The sequence below is a fragment of the Amphiura filiformis genome, chromosome 1 (genome assembly GCF_039555335.1).
Source record: "Amphiura filiformis chromosome 1, Afil_fr2py, whole genome shotgun sequence".
Taxonomy (NCBI): Eukaryota; Metazoa; Echinodermata; class Ophiuroidea; order Amphilepidida; family Amphiuridae; genus Amphiura; species Amphiura filiformis.
This window is the reverse complement of record NC_092628.1, coordinates 43,284,507-43,306,679: the sequence shown is the minus strand read 5'-3', so window position 1 is coordinate 43,306,679 and position 22,173 is coordinate 43,284,507. Positions and strand designations below refer to the sequence as shown.

At 36.3% G+C, this 22,173-nt stretch overlaps 2 protein-coding genes across 2 annotated transcripts in view; one reads left to right on the top strand and one right to left on the bottom strand.

Moving 5' to 3' along the window:
• LOC140147414 (intermembrane lipid transfer protein VPS13D-like) overlaps positions 1-22,173 on the bottom strand; it is a 191,383-nt gene that overhangs the window by 97,014 nt on the left and 72,196 nt on the right. The window contains 12 exon segments of the mRNA XM_072169194.1: positions 7,453-7,589; positions 8,558-8,689; positions 11,884-12,033; positions 12,764-12,931; positions 13,563-13,732; positions 14,692-14,764; positions 15,568-15,792; positions 16,396-16,522; positions 17,334-17,490; positions 19,592-19,788; positions 20,610-20,785; positions 21,883-22,027. Of these exon segments, the coding sequence (XP_072025295.1) occupies positions 7,453-7,589; positions 8,558-8,689; positions 11,884-12,033; positions 12,764-12,931; positions 13,563-13,732; positions 14,692-14,764; positions 15,568-15,792; positions 16,396-16,522; positions 17,334-17,490; positions 19,592-19,788; positions 20,610-20,785; positions 21,883-22,027 (1,857 nt within the window).
• Positions 583-3,254, top strand: LOC140147403 (uncharacterized). The gene is made up of 2 exons (XM_072169184.1): positions 583-817; positions 2,938-3,254. The coding sequence occupies exons 1-2, from the start codon at positions 608-610 to the stop codon at positions 3,235-3,237; spliced, it is 510 nt and encodes a 169-aa protein (XP_072025285.1). The 5' UTR covers positions 583-607; the 3' UTR covers positions 3,238-3,254.

Here is a 22,173-nt window from a genome sequence, read left to right as displayed (position 1 = left end):
ATTAAAGGGATTAGCATGGCTGGATCAAGTGTATGGAGAACATGACAGTGCTAGAGCTAAATATGAGGAGTATTTAGACTGTGATGAGAACAGAAATGACTTTGATGTGATCCAATCTTTGGTGAAGACCTTGATCCAACTTGGTGATTTTGAAGAAGCTAGGAGAAGGATAGAAGAGTTAAAGGGGTTACAGAAACCAGGTCTTGTACAACAACTAACAATAGAATGTGCCTTGGTACAAGTAGAGGAGATACAAGCACAAGGAAATCACAAATTGACAAGGGAACTCTTTCAAGAAGCAACAGAGTGTGGTAGCATGGAAGGATGCTATAAACTGGCAGACATACTCATCAAGCACCAAGATGTTTCAAGAGAAGAGTTTCGCATTGACTGTGCAAAGATCCTCCACTGCTGTGTAAAGAATGATCAAATCAATGGTCCCCTTTACAATGATATTAAGAAGTTGATGAAACTAGAGGATGCAACGTATGGGAAACTAAGAGACTGCCACCTCAACTTAGAGCTCGCAATACTAGGGAATAGCGGACCGGGAGTAACACGTCTCATTTTGGATAAGGCTTCTCAGACTATAAACGAAGCTCGTTCAATGCTTGATCGAGTCATGATCAGCTTTCGAAAGATGCATTTCCCTGCTGTGCAAACAGGTCCTTGCATGTTCTTCTTCATCCCACAAGACTACAGTAATCAGCCCAAAACAGAGCAGCAGGTGAAAAAAGAAATCCTGAAGAAACTGAACACCTATAAGTGGGACCAGTTTGACACCAGATTTCCTCAACTGTTTGAGTTCCTTGTGAAGGTAATATTTTGAAATTCTATTTAGTGATGAGAAACAAAATAATTTTGACCAAGTATGTTAAAAATTCATTCATTTGTGTGGTAGAAACAGCATCAATGCACAAAAAGCAACCTAAAATTACCTTTCATGGATGTGTATGATTGGTCTTTACAAAAATAAAATGTCAATCTGAAACATAGGTGGGGGGCATGAGGCTATTAATTTGGTATAAAAGTAATTGTTCAAACTAATGCTATTCTAATGCTATTTCTTACCGGGTAACACCCGCCAACTGATTAACCGTTTGATGGCTAACTACCATGTTTACACTGACGCTATACCCGGTAAACGATCGTGTGATCTGGTGTACAGCAGAAGTATTTTGTTTTCATGACCTTAGGTTATCTTTTGTCACACGCATTGCATTCTTTTACTGTCACTGACTTGACCTTGCAAGGTTGACTTCCTGTACACCCGTTAACCGTCACACCAAACATGTTTCCACTGAGGAAAATACCTGGTGTTACACCGCATGATCTACCTCCAGAGGTGGATCACGGTTGCCGGGTGTCCACGCCGCATCACTCCGAACCGATCTTTTTCCACTGAGCACATTACCCGGTAACACTCTAAACTAAACCGCATTACCCGCCAACATTTACCCAGTAGAAACACGCAGGATGTTTGTCTGTAACATAGTAATGACTTGAACTCATAATTATTCCAAGATATTGATATGTCAGTGACTGCTAAGCAATATTTCAGTTAATCACTTGAATTAGATTAGAACACTATGGCTTTCGTGGTATTGTGTTAGAATGGTTCAGAAATTATCTAAGTAACAGAAAACAATATGTTTATTATAATTCTTATGAATCAGAATCACACGATATTATATGTGGTGTTCCACAAGGATCAATCCTGGGGCCACTTCTATTTATACTCTATGTTAATGATATAACTAATGCATCTAAAGTACTCGAATTAGTCCTTTTTGCAGACGATACCACCATTTTATACTCCCATAAAAACGTGAGAACGCCAGACAAACCTTGTTAATGAAGAGTTAAAGGAAGTAAGCAATTGGTTTAAAGCTAATAAATTGTCAATTAATGCTACCAAAACAAATTACATGATACTTGGCACACCCAAAATGACATCGATGAATCAAGACCTGCAAATCACACGGCTTTAGAAAGAGTGCATCAAACTAAATTCCTTGGTGTACTAATAGAGCGAATGTCTCACTTGGAAATGTCACATAGATTGCGTATCTAGAACAATTTCAAGAAATGTCGGTGTCATGAATAAATTGAAACATTTTGTTCCAAGTCGTATTTTATTTACACTTTATTATGCGTTAATATTGCCTTATTTGAATTATGGAGTACTTTTATGGGGAAATACATGTAAAACTTACTTAAATAAAATTGTAAAAATTCAAAATGGGCTATTAGAGCGGTGGCAAACGTTCACTATAGAGACCACACAATGCCATTGTTTGCTAATTATAACATATTAAAAGTTGAAGATATGTACACACTGGAATTAGGTACATTCATGTACAGGCACTCTATAAATGAGCTGCCCTGTGCATTTGATAATTATTTTACCAAACGTTCTGACATACATAACTACAAGACACGATATGTAAATGACCTAAATCTAACCAAAAATAAGAAAGTCTTTTCTGATCATGCTATACGTACAAGAGGTCCCATTCTTTGGAATTCTTTAGATAAAAATCTGAAAGCTTCAAAATCTGTTAAACATTTCCGTAATCAATTCAAAACAAAACTGATCTCTAAATATAATTAATCTTTTTCGTGAGCACCCCCCCCTCTCCCCTTCCCTTGTCTTTTGGTTATGTTATGTAATGTTGATTTATTTTGTTAATTTCATTTGATTTCAGGGAAAGGCTAACTTTCAGACCTTTTTGGTCTTCCAGCCTTTTCCTCCATATGTACCGTGTTTTATATATTTTTTGTAATGTCTTTGATTTTTATGGAAATAAAATATGAATGAATGAATGAATGACAGAGTGACTGGACAAATATGGCCAAGACAGGATTACAGGGCTAGCAGCTGGTTAGTATACATTGTATCACAACAACAACTATTTCCTTTTGTATCTTTTTCAGCTTCAGCCTGCCTATCCAGGAAACACAGACAACTGGTACCTCGCTTTATCACATCTAGTTAACCAAAGTAAGCATCAAGAATCCCTTCATCACAGTGAATATGACATTCCAATTATATGGAATGGGAAGAAACAATGCAGACCCATTCCAAAAGGAAAACATGTGTATGGACCACCTGCTTCAAGCAACGAAGTGCAAGTTGACGGAGTAAAGTATGAAACCTTCAAAGTGGTAGATGTAGCAAGAAAGGCAGCAATTGAGGTGGAATGTATTGTTGCCGAGTTTTACAAACACATGTAAATAGGGAGAATGTTGATTACTGCTTATGGGCTTGTTACACTGGTGATGTGGCCAAGGGCATCAATCTGAAGTTGAATGTGGGGGTACACAAGTTTTGTAAAATATGACCATGAAGGAGGCCTCTTGTCGCACATTCGTGACACAGGGGGGTGTCTGAGGGGGATGTTCCTCCCTGAGCTGTTGGAAAATTTTACAAAATTGGCGCCAAATGAAGGCATTTGGTGGACACTCTTTACACTATTATTGTGTAAAATATTAGTTGATACACATTGGGTTTGTTAAACGTAAAGACAGGGTTGTTGCTAGACCATTTTCTCAGGGGGGTGTCGAGAAATAATTTTCGCTGGTATAGATTTACCTTTTGATGGCCCTTGGGCACGACAACATGATTGCCACCTCTCCTCCCCTACAATTGTAACCCAAGTTTTTTTTCCAAGCTGTCCCTAGAATTCCTTTACCGGGAAAAGTGCACAAAAAATTAATAAAACTTGCAATTTCAATGCTGAAATTCAATGGGGGATGTACCAGAGTCACCGAGCCAGGGGGCAAAATTTCCAAATCGTCCCACTGATCTGCTCCTAAAATAACATTAGGCCAAAAAAAATATTGTTGTGTTGCCCTCAAGTGGGAAAATGGGAAAGTTGGGTCGGACGGTCGGATTTCTTTTTTTTTTTTTTTCCAAACCTTCATTTTTTTCAAAACCCCCTCAAATATTAAATAATGCTTCTTCAATTAGGGGACATTTGTCAATTTTGACTTCTGGATACCTGTTAGACATCAATAAAATATTAATTTTAAGTGAAAGACATTGATTTTTTGAACAAATCTGTAAAAATCTTCATTAAAAAAAAAAAAAAATGCCGACCCTGATTTTTCAGGATTTAGGGTCGGGCGGTTGAGGGCAACACAACAATTTTTTTTTGCCTTACCGGTACAAATGCGAAAATTTCCAAAAAATTGAAATTTCAATGCTAAAATGAAAAAAATTGAGGACAACATGTGCCCAAAAATTGTTAAAGGAAGATGCATAGGCCTTTTACAACCTTTGGTTAATTTAGTCCCGGTATTTTGATCCATTATACAAGATTTATGCATTTTACAGGCATCAGAGGAGCTGCCCTAGCACTCAGATTATTTATGATTTACATTATAGGATGGAATTATAACTCTTGTTTTTGAGATTCGTGTCCAAGTTCAAGATGAAAAAAAAAAAAAAAAAAAAGAATTTCCAAGGGGACGTCTCGCAGATCTACTCGCAGAATGGCTTTACCGAGATAAATGCGCGCAAAGTGCACTGTTTTACTAAATGGGCCAAATTGGGGTTTATTTTGGGTCTAAAATACACCAGAAGGAAGATGCAAATCGTAAATTTTGTCACAACATATCTGTCGACTGAGCAGGGGAGGGGACTGACTTGCCACCCTGCCCTATGGCTAATTTCAATTGGTGCTGATGAACAGTGGCACAGATTTCTTTTTGACATTGAGGGGGGATGGGGTTGGAAAATTTTCCTTGAAGTATAGTTAATCCAGCACCTTTTGGCGACCGAATAAGTTTCTGTTTAAAAAAAAAAAAAAAGTGCATTTTTACACTATTTATACCCAATTTAAGGTGTTTACCGAATATGTAGATATTATTTAAACAGAACTAAGAACAAGGAATTTGTTTCCTTTGAGGGGGGTGGTCAAAGTAAGAACTTTAAGAAGGAAATTTAATATTTTAGTCAGCTTCTTAATGTGTATCTGTGTTCACTTTCTTCAATCCTTTTACTTCCAGGGACAACTGCATGTATTGTTCACACAAAAATTGTTATATTATTTTAGCCCCAATCAATGTGAATTTGAATGCATAGAGCATGAAGTGCGTGTGGAGCGCGATTTTTTTTTACAATTTCATACTGTTCTAGCCAAAAATCATGGTATAGTATACAAATAATGAATGTTTATGAGTGCAATGGTAAGAATATTTTCATGAGTTGAAATATTGATTGTTCCATTCAATGAAGCGAAGCTGAGTTGAATGGAACATTCCATTTTTCAACGAATGAAAATATTCTTTCCATTGCACGAATGAAAAACATTCATTATTTGTTTTATGTAACATCTAGTAGACCATTGTCATTTGATTGGTTGATTGCAATGGCTTTGTAATCGTAGACAAGTAGGCCAAGGCCTTTTTTTTTATAGCAATATAGGCCTATTCTTGTATCATCCAAAAATAAGCCATTTAAAGTATTATTATAAGGGTATAATATTATTTATACCAGGCTTTTTTTTTTTTTTAAGAGAATTTAACTAAGCTTACCTAGTCCCGGGCCTAACCATGCATATTGTAAGCTTACCTTTTCACTTTCTTGCTTTCTACTTATCGGAATAGACCTATCATCGCGGCTTTATTTGTAGATGTGGATTTTATTTCTTCAAAAGGCAAATTAAGTTTGTTGTTTTAAATCTCCCGTAACCCGGTTGGGCCTATTACTGTTGGCCGATCGGACTGAAAAAATATGCAATCTAGCCGTGCCGTGCAATAGAACGTACGGAATATAACAAAAATGCACGGTGCATATAACAAAAATGCATGGCGCATATAACCAAATTCCACGGTAGTGACGTAGGTCGTAAAATAGTTTATTTATTGAATGACATGTGACCATCAATCAACCAATCAAATGACAAGAATCTACTTAGGTGTTATATAATACCGAATATTGCCTGCATTTTTACAGTAAGCCTACTTAGTCCAAGGAAGTATTTGCTGAAATGTGTGGTGGGGACATTTGATATTGTGTCCCCCCATCCAAAAATGCATGTGAAGCAGGCAAAAAATTGCAATTTTAATGCTAAAATAAGTCAAAATGGGGTTACATGGCCAATACGATGGTACCCTGCACTTTAATGCCCCTGAGATGTATTTTTTTTTAAATCCGGCAAGTCCCACGACCCCTTTTGGGAACCGTTGGACTATAGTCTCTTTACTAAAAGCACATTCATGAGAGACCTCGTAAGTGACAAAACAAATTTCGTAATGTTGGAAATTTTTCTGCAATCGGGAGTAGACTGTAAACCATCCTGTAATGATGTTGACTACTTAATAAGGGAACTGGAATGAGCGTTTATGGCGTTTCGACAGTATTTTTTTATGGGACATGAGATAGCACCTCAGACGTATCGAATTGCATTCTGAATACGAAGCATGTCTTTCTGATATCAAATAATTTTCATTTTTTGAAAATCACGATATAATACAAATTTTATGACAAATTATAAAAATTTGATTTTCAAATTTTTGATATATAACAGTCCTCAAAGTAAATTTTATAAATCTAATGATATATTCTTAAAGTGTATGTAGCTGGGAAGAAAAGCCGACGATCAATTGAAAATTTTGACCTTTCATATTCAAGATATGAACTTTTTTCCCAAAAAGACCTAATTTTTTTGGTGTTTTGGGAAAAAAATCCATATCTTCAATACGAAAGGTCAAAATTTTCTATTGATCGCCTGCTTTTCATCCCACCTACATACACTTTAAGTATAAATCATCAGATTTATAAAGTTTACTTCGAGTACTGTGAAATATCAAAAATATCAATTTTTAATGATTTGTCATAAAATGTGTATTACATTGCTAATTAAAAAAAAATCAAAATTATTTGATATCAGAAGGACATTCTTCGTATTCAGAATGCAATTCGATATGTCTGATGTGCTCTAATGTCCCACAATAAATACTGTCCAAACGTTCATACCCCTTCCTTAAACCTTTTAATTTTAATTTGTATGATTCTTTACAATGTATAAAATTTATTTTTTACATAAAACTTCATTTGTAAAATATATATTTATTTATTACATATAACAAAATATTGTGTGACTTGAATGATGTCAATGAAATTATGCAGTACATTTTGTATCTGTGGGTGCATAAATATGCACATTTATACCTGTAAAGAAAACCCTACTTGACTGGCAACTTCCTGAAGTCAAGTCACTGTCTTGCTATCCGTTTAAGTTTTTGAAAGTAGCTTTACTATAATCACCGACACAGATAAACTAGGATTGTTGCGTTTTGCCAATGAGACGGAATATGCCACACTGTGCAGGTGAGCAAGAAATCACGGTGTGCCTCCATATCTGCCCTGATGTCAGACGTAACATTCTGAGTTCATCTCTGCCTGGCGATTATAACATGTCACTAAGTACATTCATGACTCACCGCAGTGTATCAAAGTGGTTTTCATCCATCTTCTCAACATCCGATTCCTCCTGAGCCATCCCAAAGAATTTAAACAGATGTAGTAGCAGTAATTCCTCCATGGTTAATGTCATCTTGCACAGGGTTACTATTAATCTCTGTGAATAAAAACAAACCAGTAACATAAGTAACCTGAAAGAACCATAGCTTCTGTGATATTCACTGGAGTGGTTGACAAGTCACACCTAAACAAGGATGAAAAATTATTTGAATTTCACAGAATCAAATGACAGTTAGTTTTGACATTAGAAGCAATGGTGGTCATGTACTGTGATCATGTTGGGAATGATGGTGGAACATAACAAAAACGTTGCCTGTCAACACAACTGTCATAATCATACTTTTTTTGCAATTGTCTAGCAATTGCTAACAACAGTTCTCTGCACTAAAATTATCTGGTCTTCTTTAAACACGACTATAGTATTCGGCAAGGTCCTTCAGCAGTGACCGACTGCTCATCCTGATTATCATGTAAAAAGAACTAATTCATGCCTTGGTCACGCGATGCCACACACCTTGAGTGGTGAATGAGGTGCCGATATGATGATGAGGTAATTTAATTAGCCAATCAGAACCCCACTTTTGTGTTTACGCTGTATACAGCGCCAAATCAGCAGACCACTGAAGAACCTTGCTGAAAACTATATGAAAGCTGGCTTCAAAGATGTTTACATTACTAGCATCCACTACCGTAAAACCTTGTCTACAAGCATATAAAGTGTTTTTGATGAAAGCAAAATTAATATATGCCAATACAATAGATTGGTCTTACAATAATACATGTTTGTATAATGCTTGGATCTGTAATTTATTTGCTTAAAACTCCATAATGGCACCTGGATTCATTTAGCATTCATCAGAAACACTCTATGCTTGTAGACGAGGTTTTACGGTATTTTGACGGGTTACTGACAGAAAGCACTATCTGTAATGGCTGCCAGGTGTCATAATTTTAGATTCGTACAATATAGAATGGAGAAATGGTCAAATGTCTATAGCGCAGCTATTGTAGATACACCTTCTTGCACAAACCCCTGGATTGATTTTTTAAGCAAATAAGACTGACCTTGTAAATATCCACTGTCTTGGTTGATGTCTGGAGTTTGGTAATGGCTAGACTCAGTGCGGGTGTTTTCTCATCTTCTTTAGAGGCAAACAACACAACTGGTTTCAGAGATGTTTGTAACTGGTTATCCACCTGTAAAACATTCGGGGTAGACCATATGTATAAATCATCAAATAAATCTGAGCATGTAAATAGCTATAAGCTTTTTCGTAGTTTCTGACATTTCGGAACTGCGCATGCGCAGAATCTAACTCTGTGTTTTTTTGAGATATCGACAACACAATCACCTCCATTGACGATGCGTGTGATGAACTGTGCCCAAAAGGAATTCCTCTGTGATTTTACTTCGCTGTTTTCACACTAGCCGTGTCTAGCCAGCTCATCAGTACTTTGCTTGTTTTATGCAAGTATTCAGAGGACATCAAGATCAACAAATATGCAAAACACACATAGGAAGTGTTACTTACAAAGTGCAAAGTTTACCCTTTATTGAAATACTGTGGCGAGTCCTCTGTGTTTATCTACAAGCATTACTCACAATGCCCTTTGATCTGAAATTGTGAAAGGGCTTATTGTTAAAGTAATAAAATAAGCATACTCTTTTCTGGAACTCTCTGTGTATCTGTATGTGTATATTATCTGTAAGCTAGATGTAACCTTTCATAAACTGTAAATTATCAACTATATAGCCTTACATTAATATATTATAAATATAACGTTTTCACTGCTGCAACATATCCTGATCATTAATTAGTAGTGTGCCTGGTGCCAATTAGACAATTATGCATCCTTGCAGGCCATTGCGTTATTTGTATTTCCTTAATTATTCACACTTGCAGTTTGGGAAAAGGAATTGTGAAAAAAAAATTTCAATCTTGTACTATGATAGTAGTTGTACTCTGATTGTGTGTGGCGCACACCAACATCGCCTGGCTAATAATTACTTGGTACAGCAGAGATATTAAAATAAATACCCGGGATCGATACACGTGAATGTGCTATGTACGATTTGATATTAGACGATAAATTTTTGGATACGGGGGTAGAAAATGATGAATATCTCCCGTAATTTTTTTGTTCTAAAGAAGCCATATTTAGATCCTTGCACTTGAACATATGTGTTGAAAGGATATGATACTCATTAGCTTGAGTATTGAGAAAGTGTGCGTCTTGAACTCAAAAACTGGCCAAAATTCTGATTTTATATTGCGTTGGTCCTGTATGGACTACAGCGTAGCTGCACTCACTCCCGTGGAGGCAGTATAAAAGTCGATGACCATTGACCTCAATGGCGTATACAAGCTTACTCACACACAAAGAGATCAATTACCGGGCTATTGTCAGTAGCCTTAGTCATGTCCCTTGGCTCATTATGCGTCTCAAAGGTCGGAACAAAATGGCCATGCGTGGCTGTGGATTCAACCTACCATGGCGATTTCTGCCATGAAGATATCGGGGCGATGACACTGTGTGGCGAGTACTAGAAAATATTGTGTAACTGTATTCTTAATGTGTATTCATATAAGTCAACTGAAGATTATGTCATTGTATTGAGTATGATATCCCTGATGTATATTCACCACAGAATTAGAGAAGGAGAACCGGGACTCCCTATACCGCCACGCACAATCGCGCCGGGTCAGCTATGGGGAGAAAAATGGGGTATTCGGGTCCTTGCCGACGGTAAAAGCGGAGACGAACGAAAACAATTCCGCGTCTCACATCAAGCGTCTTGGTACTCGCGTGCAGGTCGCATCAAGTGCGTCTCTCAAATGCGCCCATCATCCATGTCGCGCTTGCATGACAACGAATGCCTCGAGCGCATTCCGAGGGAAACCAAATACCCCCAATTTTGATAAAACTTGATAAAATTTCATTATAATTTAGAAAAGCAGATTGCTAGGAGTAAAAATAACATGTCAAACTTTATAAACAAGTGGGGTGTCTTGGAAACCTTTTGTACCGAGTAGTACATATTATATGTTAACATGTATAATGTATAATGTAAACTATACCTTTTTGTATTTCATCAATATATTTACTTGATCAATGTAATGTAAAACAATTTCATGTGATGTAATGGTTTTGTCTTTGTTGTATTATATGTATGTTTTTTTTTTTTTGTCTTTGAGCACAGGGAAATAAAAGCCCCGTTTGGGGCATGAAAGATAAAAAAAAAAAAATACCCCCAATTTTTGCTCCATGCCTGTATCAAGATGGCGGTCGAGTCCTGGTTCTCTGGTTTTAATTCTGTGATATTCACTGAATGTTATGTAATTATAAAGTACAATGACACACACTTGACTAAATTGACAACATACTTGCACATATATGTAATTATATCCTTCAATGATATATTCTCGCTCATTAATTGGTTAAACGATTATCACATGACCAAAAATAGTTTAACTATTTTGCAAAGCTGTCAAAAAGCCAATTGATGAGGAACGGGGTTACTATTGGACCCTTGGGATAACTATTCGCCCTAGGTAAATAGTACTACTATTGTCCTATGACCTCGATGCTGCATCGCAGTTCCTAGTGGTCGGCGCAACTCGCCATGTACGTGCGATTTCAGTACCGGTTTCAGGGTATTAATGAGTAGAAAGTCATGTTGTCTTGCGAAGCACACAAGCAGATGCACAGAACTGCAGCTAAAATACGGCAGTTTCATGGCATAATCTGAGTTCAGTATCAAAATCAATATCTTAATATTGACGGTGAAATAACACTACAGAGAACATGGTTACTCGCCCGAGTGACTCGTTTCACTGCGGTAGACCCTATTACATTAGAGGTTACAACATTTTCACGGTAAGCTTTAGCCATGTTAGCCATTCAACTGTGTGCGTGCATGTGCATCAAAACAAAGCAAGGCCCGAGCCTACCCTTGACTAGGCCTAGCCTACATGTATCCGTTTCTAATATTTAACCAATTAATGAACAAAGAATATATTAGTGAAGGATATGAAACAAATATTTACTGCTCTAAATCTGGGATCTGGCGAAATCTATTGGTCCCTCAGTGAACTGGAGACCGTGAGCCTACTAAAATAGTAGGCCCATGGTCTCCAGTTCATCACAATGGGGACCAATAGATTCCACCAGATCCCTCATGAGCAGTAAATATTTGTATAATATATATCTGAACCAATGAAAATCTTGTCAGACACTTCGACTGGACACCTGTCATGTCTGTTATCTTAATGAGATAAGTATTATCGTAAATCATGTGAAATACACACTCCCTGTGTCGGAGATTAATCTTCCATTGAGGGTGTATGGATTTCAATTGGAATAGCCCAAAGTATGGAAATGGATCTTACCTGAATGTTGTTGATTCCAGCATTAAGATTGATTTCCCCTGATGATTCAAGATAATGAACATCAATTCCTGTTAGCGTGATGTATGCTAATTCTTGTAGGGAATCATTGACTAAGGATAGACCAACTCCATCCCTCAGCCATATCACCATCTGAAAGAAAATAAAACAAGTAGTGTTACAAAAGAAGTAGTTTTGTGTCAAATTTGCCTGCATCAGCTTCTGCTTTGGTTGTTTCGGCACGGCAATTACTTGAGTCCGCAATCTGCCATATTCGTTTTGTGAAATTATTGGGGGAAGTAACAAAATTTCAATGTTTCTCATCCCCGCCCGCTTCCTTTTAGCCGCCGACTCCTTTTTTTATGCTATTTACTATTGATAAAAATGTGAAAGCACCTTTTTATTTTTGTTTTGAAGATTGTCAGCAAATTTGTTTATGAATTGGTGCCGACTATAGGCTCTAAAAAATGAATGCTAGCTGTAGCTCTGGATGGTGTTATCCTTCTGCATTTTGATTTGGCTAGAGTCTACAACATTGAGTAATTTTTCAAAATCAGTCAGGTAGTCACTTTTTGATTTGGTGACCATCTTGGGAAAAAACACCCAAAAAATTGAAAAATAGTAAATAGTAAGACCCTGCTAAAATGGTTATATACATATATCCATTCTTCTCAATTTGAGATGAGCAAATGTAACTGATTAAATGTAAAAAAAACCATTTGCTACATTTGATCATAGTTTCAAAAAATTACCTTGGAAATGGTGCCAATTTAAAGCTAGCATAATACATGTTATACGGTAGATGTTGCTGGCCTTATCTCAAAAAAGTTTGAAAATGGCATTTATCAGCTTTTGATTAGTAATTTCACATATTCCTGCCTACCTCAATATCTTTCTTGGTGTTTTCCTCATCCACTGCATCAGATATAGATGCTACTCTTGGTCTCTTGATAACAAGACTGTCAGCCATTTTTCTCTCATTAGACACCAGTATCCAGTCTTCTCTATTACTAGAACTTGAACCAGGAACAGACTTCTGTGATGCTGGTTGCTGTTGGGTTGAAGGAGGAATGAACAAAGAATAAGAGCATGCTTATATTTGATACCAAAACTAGAAGTTGGAAATAATTGGGGTAGGACTTTAGAATTACATGTGCTATCCCAAGAGATAAGGAGTAGGGTTAGGTTTTAAGTTTAAGGTTAGGATTTGTGTTCGGATTCAAATATTTAGATGTTGAGATTGGGGTTGGGGTTGGCGACCACCATTCTAAAGTTGATGTCACTTCAGAAATAGGTTGACATCCAAAACCTTGAGAATGGGGTAATATATATGTTATGGTTTATTTCAATGTTGATAACACAGTATATCTGTATATGCATTCTACTAAAATAGCTAAAATTGTGTACTATAATGCGTCTCGTCTTAAGTTGAGAGCAACAAAATGTTGGATTTTGCAGTGGCAGATTCGAAATGCGCTCCAACCTATTACCACGGGGCGTATACACATACGTAGAATGGCGATTTAACTGTACGCTGTCGATTCACAGATTCTAATCTGCCACTGAAAAATCCAACATGGTGTTACACTCAACTTGAGATGAGACATACTATAAAATTAATGAGATGAATAAATTAACTGACGACGCTAGCTTTCCACAAAAGCGACAAAGTAAGTACTTACTTGATTAGCCCATATATCAGATAACTGTAGCACCCTAGTAGGTCCATCAGCTACAACTTTAACCACAAGACTCCCAGAACCAGGCAAATTCTTCTGTCGTTCTATGGCTTGCTCAACTGGTACTCTATTCTGTAGTGTGAACTCTGTTGGACCAAGTACCACTTCACCACCTTTGATAGAAACAAACAAATGTGTCATGATTGTGGGATTAACAGGAGCCCTTTACTAGATTTTTACTTTTTTCCGGAAATATTTGGCGAAAATCAGACTTTTTTCTCAAAGTATCATAAAAATACCAAGTCGGGAATAATAAAAAAAAAAAAAATTGCATTTCGCATTTGTTTTCAAACCACTTGTGAGTTTTGAGACAAATGTTTCTTTTTTTGCCTAATAAATAGTCATCTGACTGCTCCAACTGGCCAAGTTACTAATGCTGGTTTCATACTGTCATGCTGCTTGCCGATGACTGGAGTGAAACATGCGCATTGTAGACAAATGAACACAATAAAGAATTGGCTGATACATCATGCTGCTTGCCGCAGCAGCACACAGCGTGAAAGTATGACAGGGGCATAATTCTTTTTCTTGTCATATTCATTGTTGCATATTATAAATGAGACAAGTAAATTTGACTTGTACTCTGTAATTTTTTTCAAAGTAAATTTAGAATAACTAATCCCACCAACACTGATCTCAACTTCAATCTTAATCCTTGGGTAATCCTGTTCCCAACTCTAAATATCTAACCCTAATTTAATGCTCTTGGGTTGGAACTGTTAGTTTGAACTTTTTCCAATGAATGAATCTTAGTAACTTTCATTCCAGTAAGCTGAAGTTAAGCTACTATCATTTCTTGATGATCTTACTCAAATATTAAATATGATTCAAGGATGGGAGTTAAGTTTTGTTCATAGTCCATTTGCATGGCTTTCTCGAGACCGTAGCATCCATTGTGATACATATGCACTAAAGATGCTCCGACTTTGATCTGGTGTGTATGACATAAGGACGCTACTGTCTTGAGCATGCAAGCCAAAGGGACTATGGTCAATTGTATAGATTAATATATTGTCATCAATATAAATATTTTCAAATCAAAAGAAAAAAAGTGCCAAACTGTAAATCTTACCATTATATAGTCCTTGCATTCCATGTCTGGCTTGTACCACTAATCCTCCAATGTTACAATGTAATCTACCATCCTGTAGAGTGAAAATAAAAAATTGAGACATATGTAAATCTGTATTTACCCAATCCCTATCACCAACTAACCAACACATCTTCACTTTAGCATGAAGATTTCTACACAAGCTCATGTGCATCTTGATCATGCATAATGGCAAACTTTAAAACTGGTTTACTTTTATAAAATGTATTTATACTTGAAAATACTGGGTATTTAAACAACAAAGAACAAGATTTGAATGGTATATAAGATACCTCTCACCTTTATCCAAGTGGTGTTTGACCAATGAGATTAGAGAATTTTTATCAACTAAAGGATAAAATATAATATTGGGATATAATTCAGGCAAATACACTTTGACTAATTTATCACAAAGTATGGCATATCATACTTGGCTTAATTTGTTGCTTGAGTAATTTTCTGGTACAATCCTTCCTTGAATGATCTAATACATCAGCACTTACAATGTTTCCACCATCCAGCACATGCATTATTTTGAACAAGGTCATATGCACACGCTTGATGTCTCGCACGTACATGCAAGGACTAACCCTTAAAAAGGACCTTGAAATAGATGTGATGTGATCAAGCAAAATGAGTAGGATGTCGGGAATATTAATTTTGAGATATAGCCAATAATAGTGTTAAACTTCCTTTGTATTTTATTGTTCTGAGCAGCACTAAAATGGCTATATCTCTGGAACCGTAAATCCAATTATGATGGGGGTTTCAGCAAAATAAAGCTCTGAGAATGGCTTATGTAATAAAATTGAAAACTGAATTTTGATTTTGACAGACATCAGACTCATTTAATCTTACCACATCAAAGAACCATGTCTGTGTGGCCGTCCTTCTTTCATCTGCTTTCCTTAGGGCAAGTGGTATGTGTCTTTGTGGATTGGCTGTCAATTCTGCAATGTCCAGCACCAACATGTCACTTGTTTCTGACGGTGTCTTCCTTGGATCCCGTGGTGGAATGAAGGCTTCATTCTGAAGCATACCCGTGGTGGTCATACGCCAGAGTTGGCTACGCCTTCCTGGCTCCTATGGATTGAACAGATTTGCGATACATTGTCATGATTTCTGTATCCAGGCTAACTTTGTGGACTTATCGAGATTAACCCTTTAACAGTACTGCACTACAACATTTTGAATACTACTTAAAATGGAAGAAACCGCTTTTGCCAAATTTTGTGCATGCAGATTGGATGTTACTCTGCCAAGCTGTTTAATTCTCTGCACTGGCTTTAAGTCAAGGAAAGAATTTTTGTCAATATCACTCTGCATGTTTATAATAATTGCATAGGAAATTGAAAATCTGTGATGTCATTGCAGAAATATTTAAGGATAAACATACAAGGTACAATAAAGTACACAGCTTCATTATGAAAAGTTATTGACGTCTGAAACAAATCTTCTATCATAGAACAACTGGAGCTTTTTGATGCAGCATTCTTGGCTGAAAGTTACTTGCACTTCATATTTCTTTGGTAAATCTTTATAATCTACATAATAGTTTAGTCTTTAAACATTGCCTAAGATTTGATTTTCTCCTCTTAAACACAAAAGAACAAAAACAAACAACAACAAACAACAACAACAATGACAACAACAACATGGAAAAATAAACAATTACACATGACTTACTTTTGGTCTCAATACCACACATTTATCAGACCCAGAAATGTCAATATCAAATACCAGCTGTTTCCTTTTGTAACTTTCCTCCCCTTGTATTACTGAACTACTGGGTAGTCCTGACTGCTGGGATTGCCTGCAAGTAAAATAACCAGAGGGGTAATAAACAATGGACATGGTATCATAGAGGCTCAAAATATTGTTGTCACTAATTTCAACCATTTTTTGTTTAAGTTTAAGTAACCCTGAATTTAATGACTTGTGAGATAGGCTTTTACGATGGGAGTTCATAACAATTAGTAATTTTTAGCGGGTTTGCCATCGGACAAGTTGGAACTCTCAAGCTTTCATCAGGAGTAGCTCTGACTTCTTCAGGACAAGATTCACATACTAAGCTGCCAATTCTTTTTGGCAGAAGCATTAAAAAGAGTGCACACCAGTAAATAGGAATCTCCTATATCCTTTTTGAAAAGTCACAGTGTTTCAAACGAGGAAACGTGCAATACGACTGAATATAATACATTAAAGGCTTAAAACAAACAATTAGGCCCTGATTCATATTTAATCCTCATTTAGGCCTGGGAAATTGATTGTCTGTGAAAAATGAGCAGGATCCGACTCTTTATGAAGATTTGGCTAAGCTTTCAAAATGTATTACATTTCAGAAACACCAAGCTATTTGTGAGTCGCCGTAAGCTGCATTTTATATAGGGTGATCTAGTCGGCAATTTTCTGAAGAAAAAAAACCGCTGGACTCCGTATGATTTCTCTGGACTAGATGTCTTCAGCTGACCTTCAACTTGCAGAAAGTGTAAGATTTTAAGAGCTGAGTCGCTCTGAAGTCAAGAAAATGACTCTTTCCTGGACCCTGTTTGTACAGAAAGTCAATGGAGGCTATTTACTGGTGTGCACCCAAAAGGCATAACTTTATCACACCGAATACCTACCTGTCAAATGTGTGTGTCATTGCTATATAAATGAAGTTCTCATAGTAGAGTTTCTCTCCTTCCTCCAGCCTTTCTAAACTGTATGTTGCACTTGATCCCCCTTTTACTCCTACAGTTAGCGTTGGTGGAAGAATTGGTTCGTCCCACGAATATGCACCTGTAATGACACAAAGTATTTAGATTGACTCAGTTATTGGTTTATAATCATAGTTTGAAATAACCATCATCGCATCACAAGATGAGACTCAATCCCAAGGACTTGTCATGCTTTGTTATAAATGCATAGCGTATGTTGCAATGCAAGTATATTGTACTGACTGTCATACTTTTGGAAGAATATTGATGATTCAAATACTTTTTCAAACTTGTGCAATTAATGCAACCTTGACTGTGTTTTTTAGAATAATTATAGATGGTGGGATGTCATATCCTATGAATAGCTGTGGGTGTAAGAAACTTTGAACAAATGGGAATTCAGTAAAAGTGCTCAGGTCAAAATTAGTGTTCTGTAATTGACATTAAGCACAAGGTTTAACTCGAGGGGAAGGTCTAGTTTTGTCAGAACTTTCCAATCATTGTGCCTAAGATTGCTTACATTTGAATCTTGGTCAGTTTGGGGCAATAGTGCCTGGGTTGTTCCCCCAACATATTGCATGAAATCTAGTATACAAAATTAGGATTTTGCTATTTAAAATGATATACGCAAAGTAGCTGCAATGCAAAATAAGCTGCACCTGATTTCTTGGTTTGAGCACCATTTTCAAAATTTGTGGGAAATAAATATTTTTTATTTAAACATATATTTACAGGATGCAAGTCTAACACTTTACAATACACTTTCCAATATGTGACCTGCTCTGACACAACCAGGAACAAGTCGCATTTTTGACATTTCATAATTTGAATAAAAATGTAAGCACTAAACAATAAGCTTTAAAATGATACCAAAATTACATAAATAGCATCAAAACTTTTCAAGATATGGATCATGATACCTTGATATTTTTGCTAAATTGCTATTTTGAGTAATGGGCCAATTACTTTCCTGCCTTACACAGGATTGAATATGGATTATCATAGTTCAATTGTTATTTTTTGATTACATAAACCTCTTTTTAATAAGTACTTTCAAGGATTTGAAAGTCCACTTAGTCCCACAGTCAAATACCATGAAATTAAGGGATGGGGTATGAACGTTTGGACAGTATTTATTGTGGGATATTAGAGCACATCAGACATATGTGACCCCTCGGCACAACTGAGCCCGGATGTCGCCAGTGCCACTATTGAGATATGCTCCATCGAACTTAACAATAAACAATAGGAAACAAAGGATTTATTGACTGTTTTATTGATTTTCACTACTTAAATGTCAAGTACTATAGACATGATATACATCATTTTAAACCTAATTTCAAGCAGAATATTTTGGTTGAATATCTCAAAAATGATGATTGGCGACTTCAGGGCTCAGTTGTGGCGAGGGGTCACATATCGAATTGCATTCTGAATACGAAGAATGTCCTTCTGATATCAAATAATTTTTTTGAAATCTGCAATGTAATACACATTTTATGGCAAATGATTAAAAATTGATATTTTTGATATTTAACAGTACTCGAAGTAAACTTTATAAATCTGATGATTTATACTTAAAGTGTATGTAGGAGTGATGAAAAGCCGACGATCAATTAAAAATGTTGACCTTTCGTATTGAAGATATGGATTTTTTTTCCCAAAACACCAACAAAAATTAGGTCTTTTTGGGAAAAATCCATATCTTCAATATGAAAGGTCAAAATTTTCAATTGATCGTCAGCTTTTTCTCCCAGCTACATACACTTTAAGAATATATCATTAGATTTATTAAATTTACTTCGAGGACTGTTATATATATCAAAAATGTGAAAAATATCAAATTTTAATTATTTGTCATAAAATTTGTATTATATCGTGAATTTCAAAAAAATGAAAATTATTTGATATCAGAAAGAAATTCTTCGTATTCAGAATGCAATTCGATGTCTGATGTGCTCTCATGTACCACAAAAAATACTGTCGAAATGCTCATTCCAGATCCCTTAAGAATTCCAAAATGTCTTTTTTTATGGGAATGTCATCTCCAAAGGCCTTTAACTCAAAAACATGCTTGGCGACTTGTTCGGGGTTTTTTGGAGTTGGTCACATATATAGAATTACTTCCGTATGAAAATACAATGACTACAATGACAATATCTTCATATATAATTTGTACTTACACGATGTTTTAGCTCTACAGGTAGTTCTCAGAGACATATCTGCTACTTTAGATTGGTAAAACACCACATCCACCTCGGACAAGTTATCTATTCTATACGGTGGTGGGATATCATTGTAATCATTGAATATCACAAAGAAGGTAGCACCCCTTAGGCTCACTTCTACATGCATGATATTGGACTGCTGGTTGCTACTCCTGAGAGAAAAATAAAATAAATATAAATATAATAAACATGGTATTTAAATGAGCAACAAAAATAATGGAAAATTTAGGCCTCTGCTCCTTCCTTTGTCCTGTAAAACTCTTGTTTTTATGTTCACAATGTACTTGTGGTGTGTTTCTCTAAGCTTTTAACATGTCATAGTTGAAGTAAACTGTCAACCCTTGTTAAGTTACGATGACTCTTTAATTGCTGTAACTTTACGATGTGTTGCTGTTAGTAGAAGTAACCTGTCAACCGTTGTTAAGTTACGATGACTCTTTAATTGCCGTAACTTTACGATGTGTTGCTGTTACAAATCCCTAATACTTAAGATGTACATTAAACGCAATCTCCTGAGTGAAATGGAAGTTACAACATGTCATAACGATTTTGATACTTACGACATGTCGTAAATGTTAGTGAAACACACGCCCGATTTGTACAGACAAAACCACCACCCATCAACATCTGTTATTACTCATTTGTCAATAAAGGTCGTCAGCTTTTCGTCATCTTGTGGGTACAACTTGATTTGTATATACATGGGTTGGACACAATGTGCAGCACATCACGTAACTATTATCGTGTGCTGTTGCAGTGTTTAGTGTTTGTGCATAATAGATTGTATGCTGAGGCACCCAAAAAGGCCTGCACCCACAGGATGGCGGACATGTGATGTCACATTGATTACCTCTCTCCTGATAAAACCAGACATTGATATTTATTATATCATCGGCCATTCTGGTATAATCGTGTCTTTTGACTAAGCCTCTTCTTATTATACTCTACTTATGTCTCAGTTATCCTGACTCACCTCATATTGATATTAAGTGATCCTGGTTTGTCAATTCTGATACCACCAGACCATCGACACTTGTTATCATCTGCCATCCTGGTACAGAGTAACCGGTCTAAATCATCCCTAGGCCAGTGAAAGATGACACTGGATCCAGGCATCACGGTCAGGTATTCACCAGGATTCTCTGCACCCTGTACAAACAAAACAATCCAGTAGCAAAACGTTATTAAAAGGGGCTATTCGGTTGAAATCCATACACCCCCTATGGAAGACATGACCTTAATCTTCCACACAGGGAGTATGAATTTCAAATGGGGTTACTTGAATGGATTACACTATTTGAAATCTACACCTAACCCCTGTGTGTGAGATTAAGGTCATGTCTTCCATAGGGGGTGTGTGGAATTCAACTGGAATAGCCCAAATACCACTTCTTCTTGAAGTTAAAACAGCCCGGCCATCTCCACAAAACATTGAGTAATCATGAATTAAAAACATCAGTGCAAGACGTTCATATTTCATCAGGACCTTATCAGTGTGGAATGATCTTCCAAACAATGCAATATGCACAGCTCGAGTAAATCCAGTTAAGGCCTAAAAAAATTTGTTTGATTGGCGTAACCCGACCGACCCTAAAAATAGCCCCGACCCTAGACGTTTTTTCTTATTTTTTTGAATAAAAAAATGAATAAAAAAAATCAAAAAAGATTAAGATTAAAAAAAAAAGAAAAAATTTGTGATTTTCAGCTTAAAATGTGTGTAAAAAAATAAAATTGCCAGCCGACCTACCCTAATTTTTTTTTCATGTTACGCCAATCAAACAATTTTTTTTAGGCCTAAGCATGTGCCAGCCATGCATTATGAAATGCCCACCTAGCGCAAGTACTGCGCCCAACTGCGTGCATACCATTTTATATCAATACACAATGTTACGAGTCTCATTTTTTTGCCAATTACAAGCCGAACGAACTATAGATTGCAGTGTTTCACAGCCTAGGATGCACATAACATCCTATGCAGAAGTTTTTACATTGTATACAATTTGTTTTTAAAACCAGCAATAGTTTGAAAATTTGTAAAAAAAGTATTTGCTTGTTAACTGTGCTATTCACATTACGCGAAAATGTTCTTGTTTTTTACATGGATGCACAAAGGGGATGATATTTGACATTGTACATAAGTTTGAAGAAAATCCACATCCTAAACCAATAGGGTTACCGTCCTTTAACAAATGACTCTAATTAACCAGACTATCAGCAATAAAACTATTGAAAACAATTCAGCTTACCAGTCCTTGCACTAAGTGTCTCTGAGCAAATGCTAACTTGCAGCTTGATCTATTCTCCAACTGAAAACGTGGTACAAAGGTCACTATCTTGGTGTCACAGTAACGACCTCTTCCTTGTCTGATATCAATACCAATGTGGTACACCCTGTATCAGGAAAAAAATATTACCATTTCATTTTAGTCACACATAATGACAAGTGTCCACCTTCATTGGAACATTCATCACAGACTACTTCAAAGAATCACACACCTTGCTTTGATGTATGTGTGTGATTTTTAGCCTAAGGAGTC

What these genes read in the sequence shown, in the direction of transcription:
- LOC140147403 (XM_072169184.1), top strand. Translation starts at nt 608, where the DNA reads ATGCTTGATCGAGTCATGATCAGCTTTCGAAAGATGCATTTCCCTGCT. An exon ending in TGTTTGAGTTCCTTGTGAAG is followed by an intron (nt 818 to 2,937) that starts GTAATATTTTGA and finishes TATCTTTTTCAG; the next exon opens with CTTCAGCCTGCCTATCCAGG.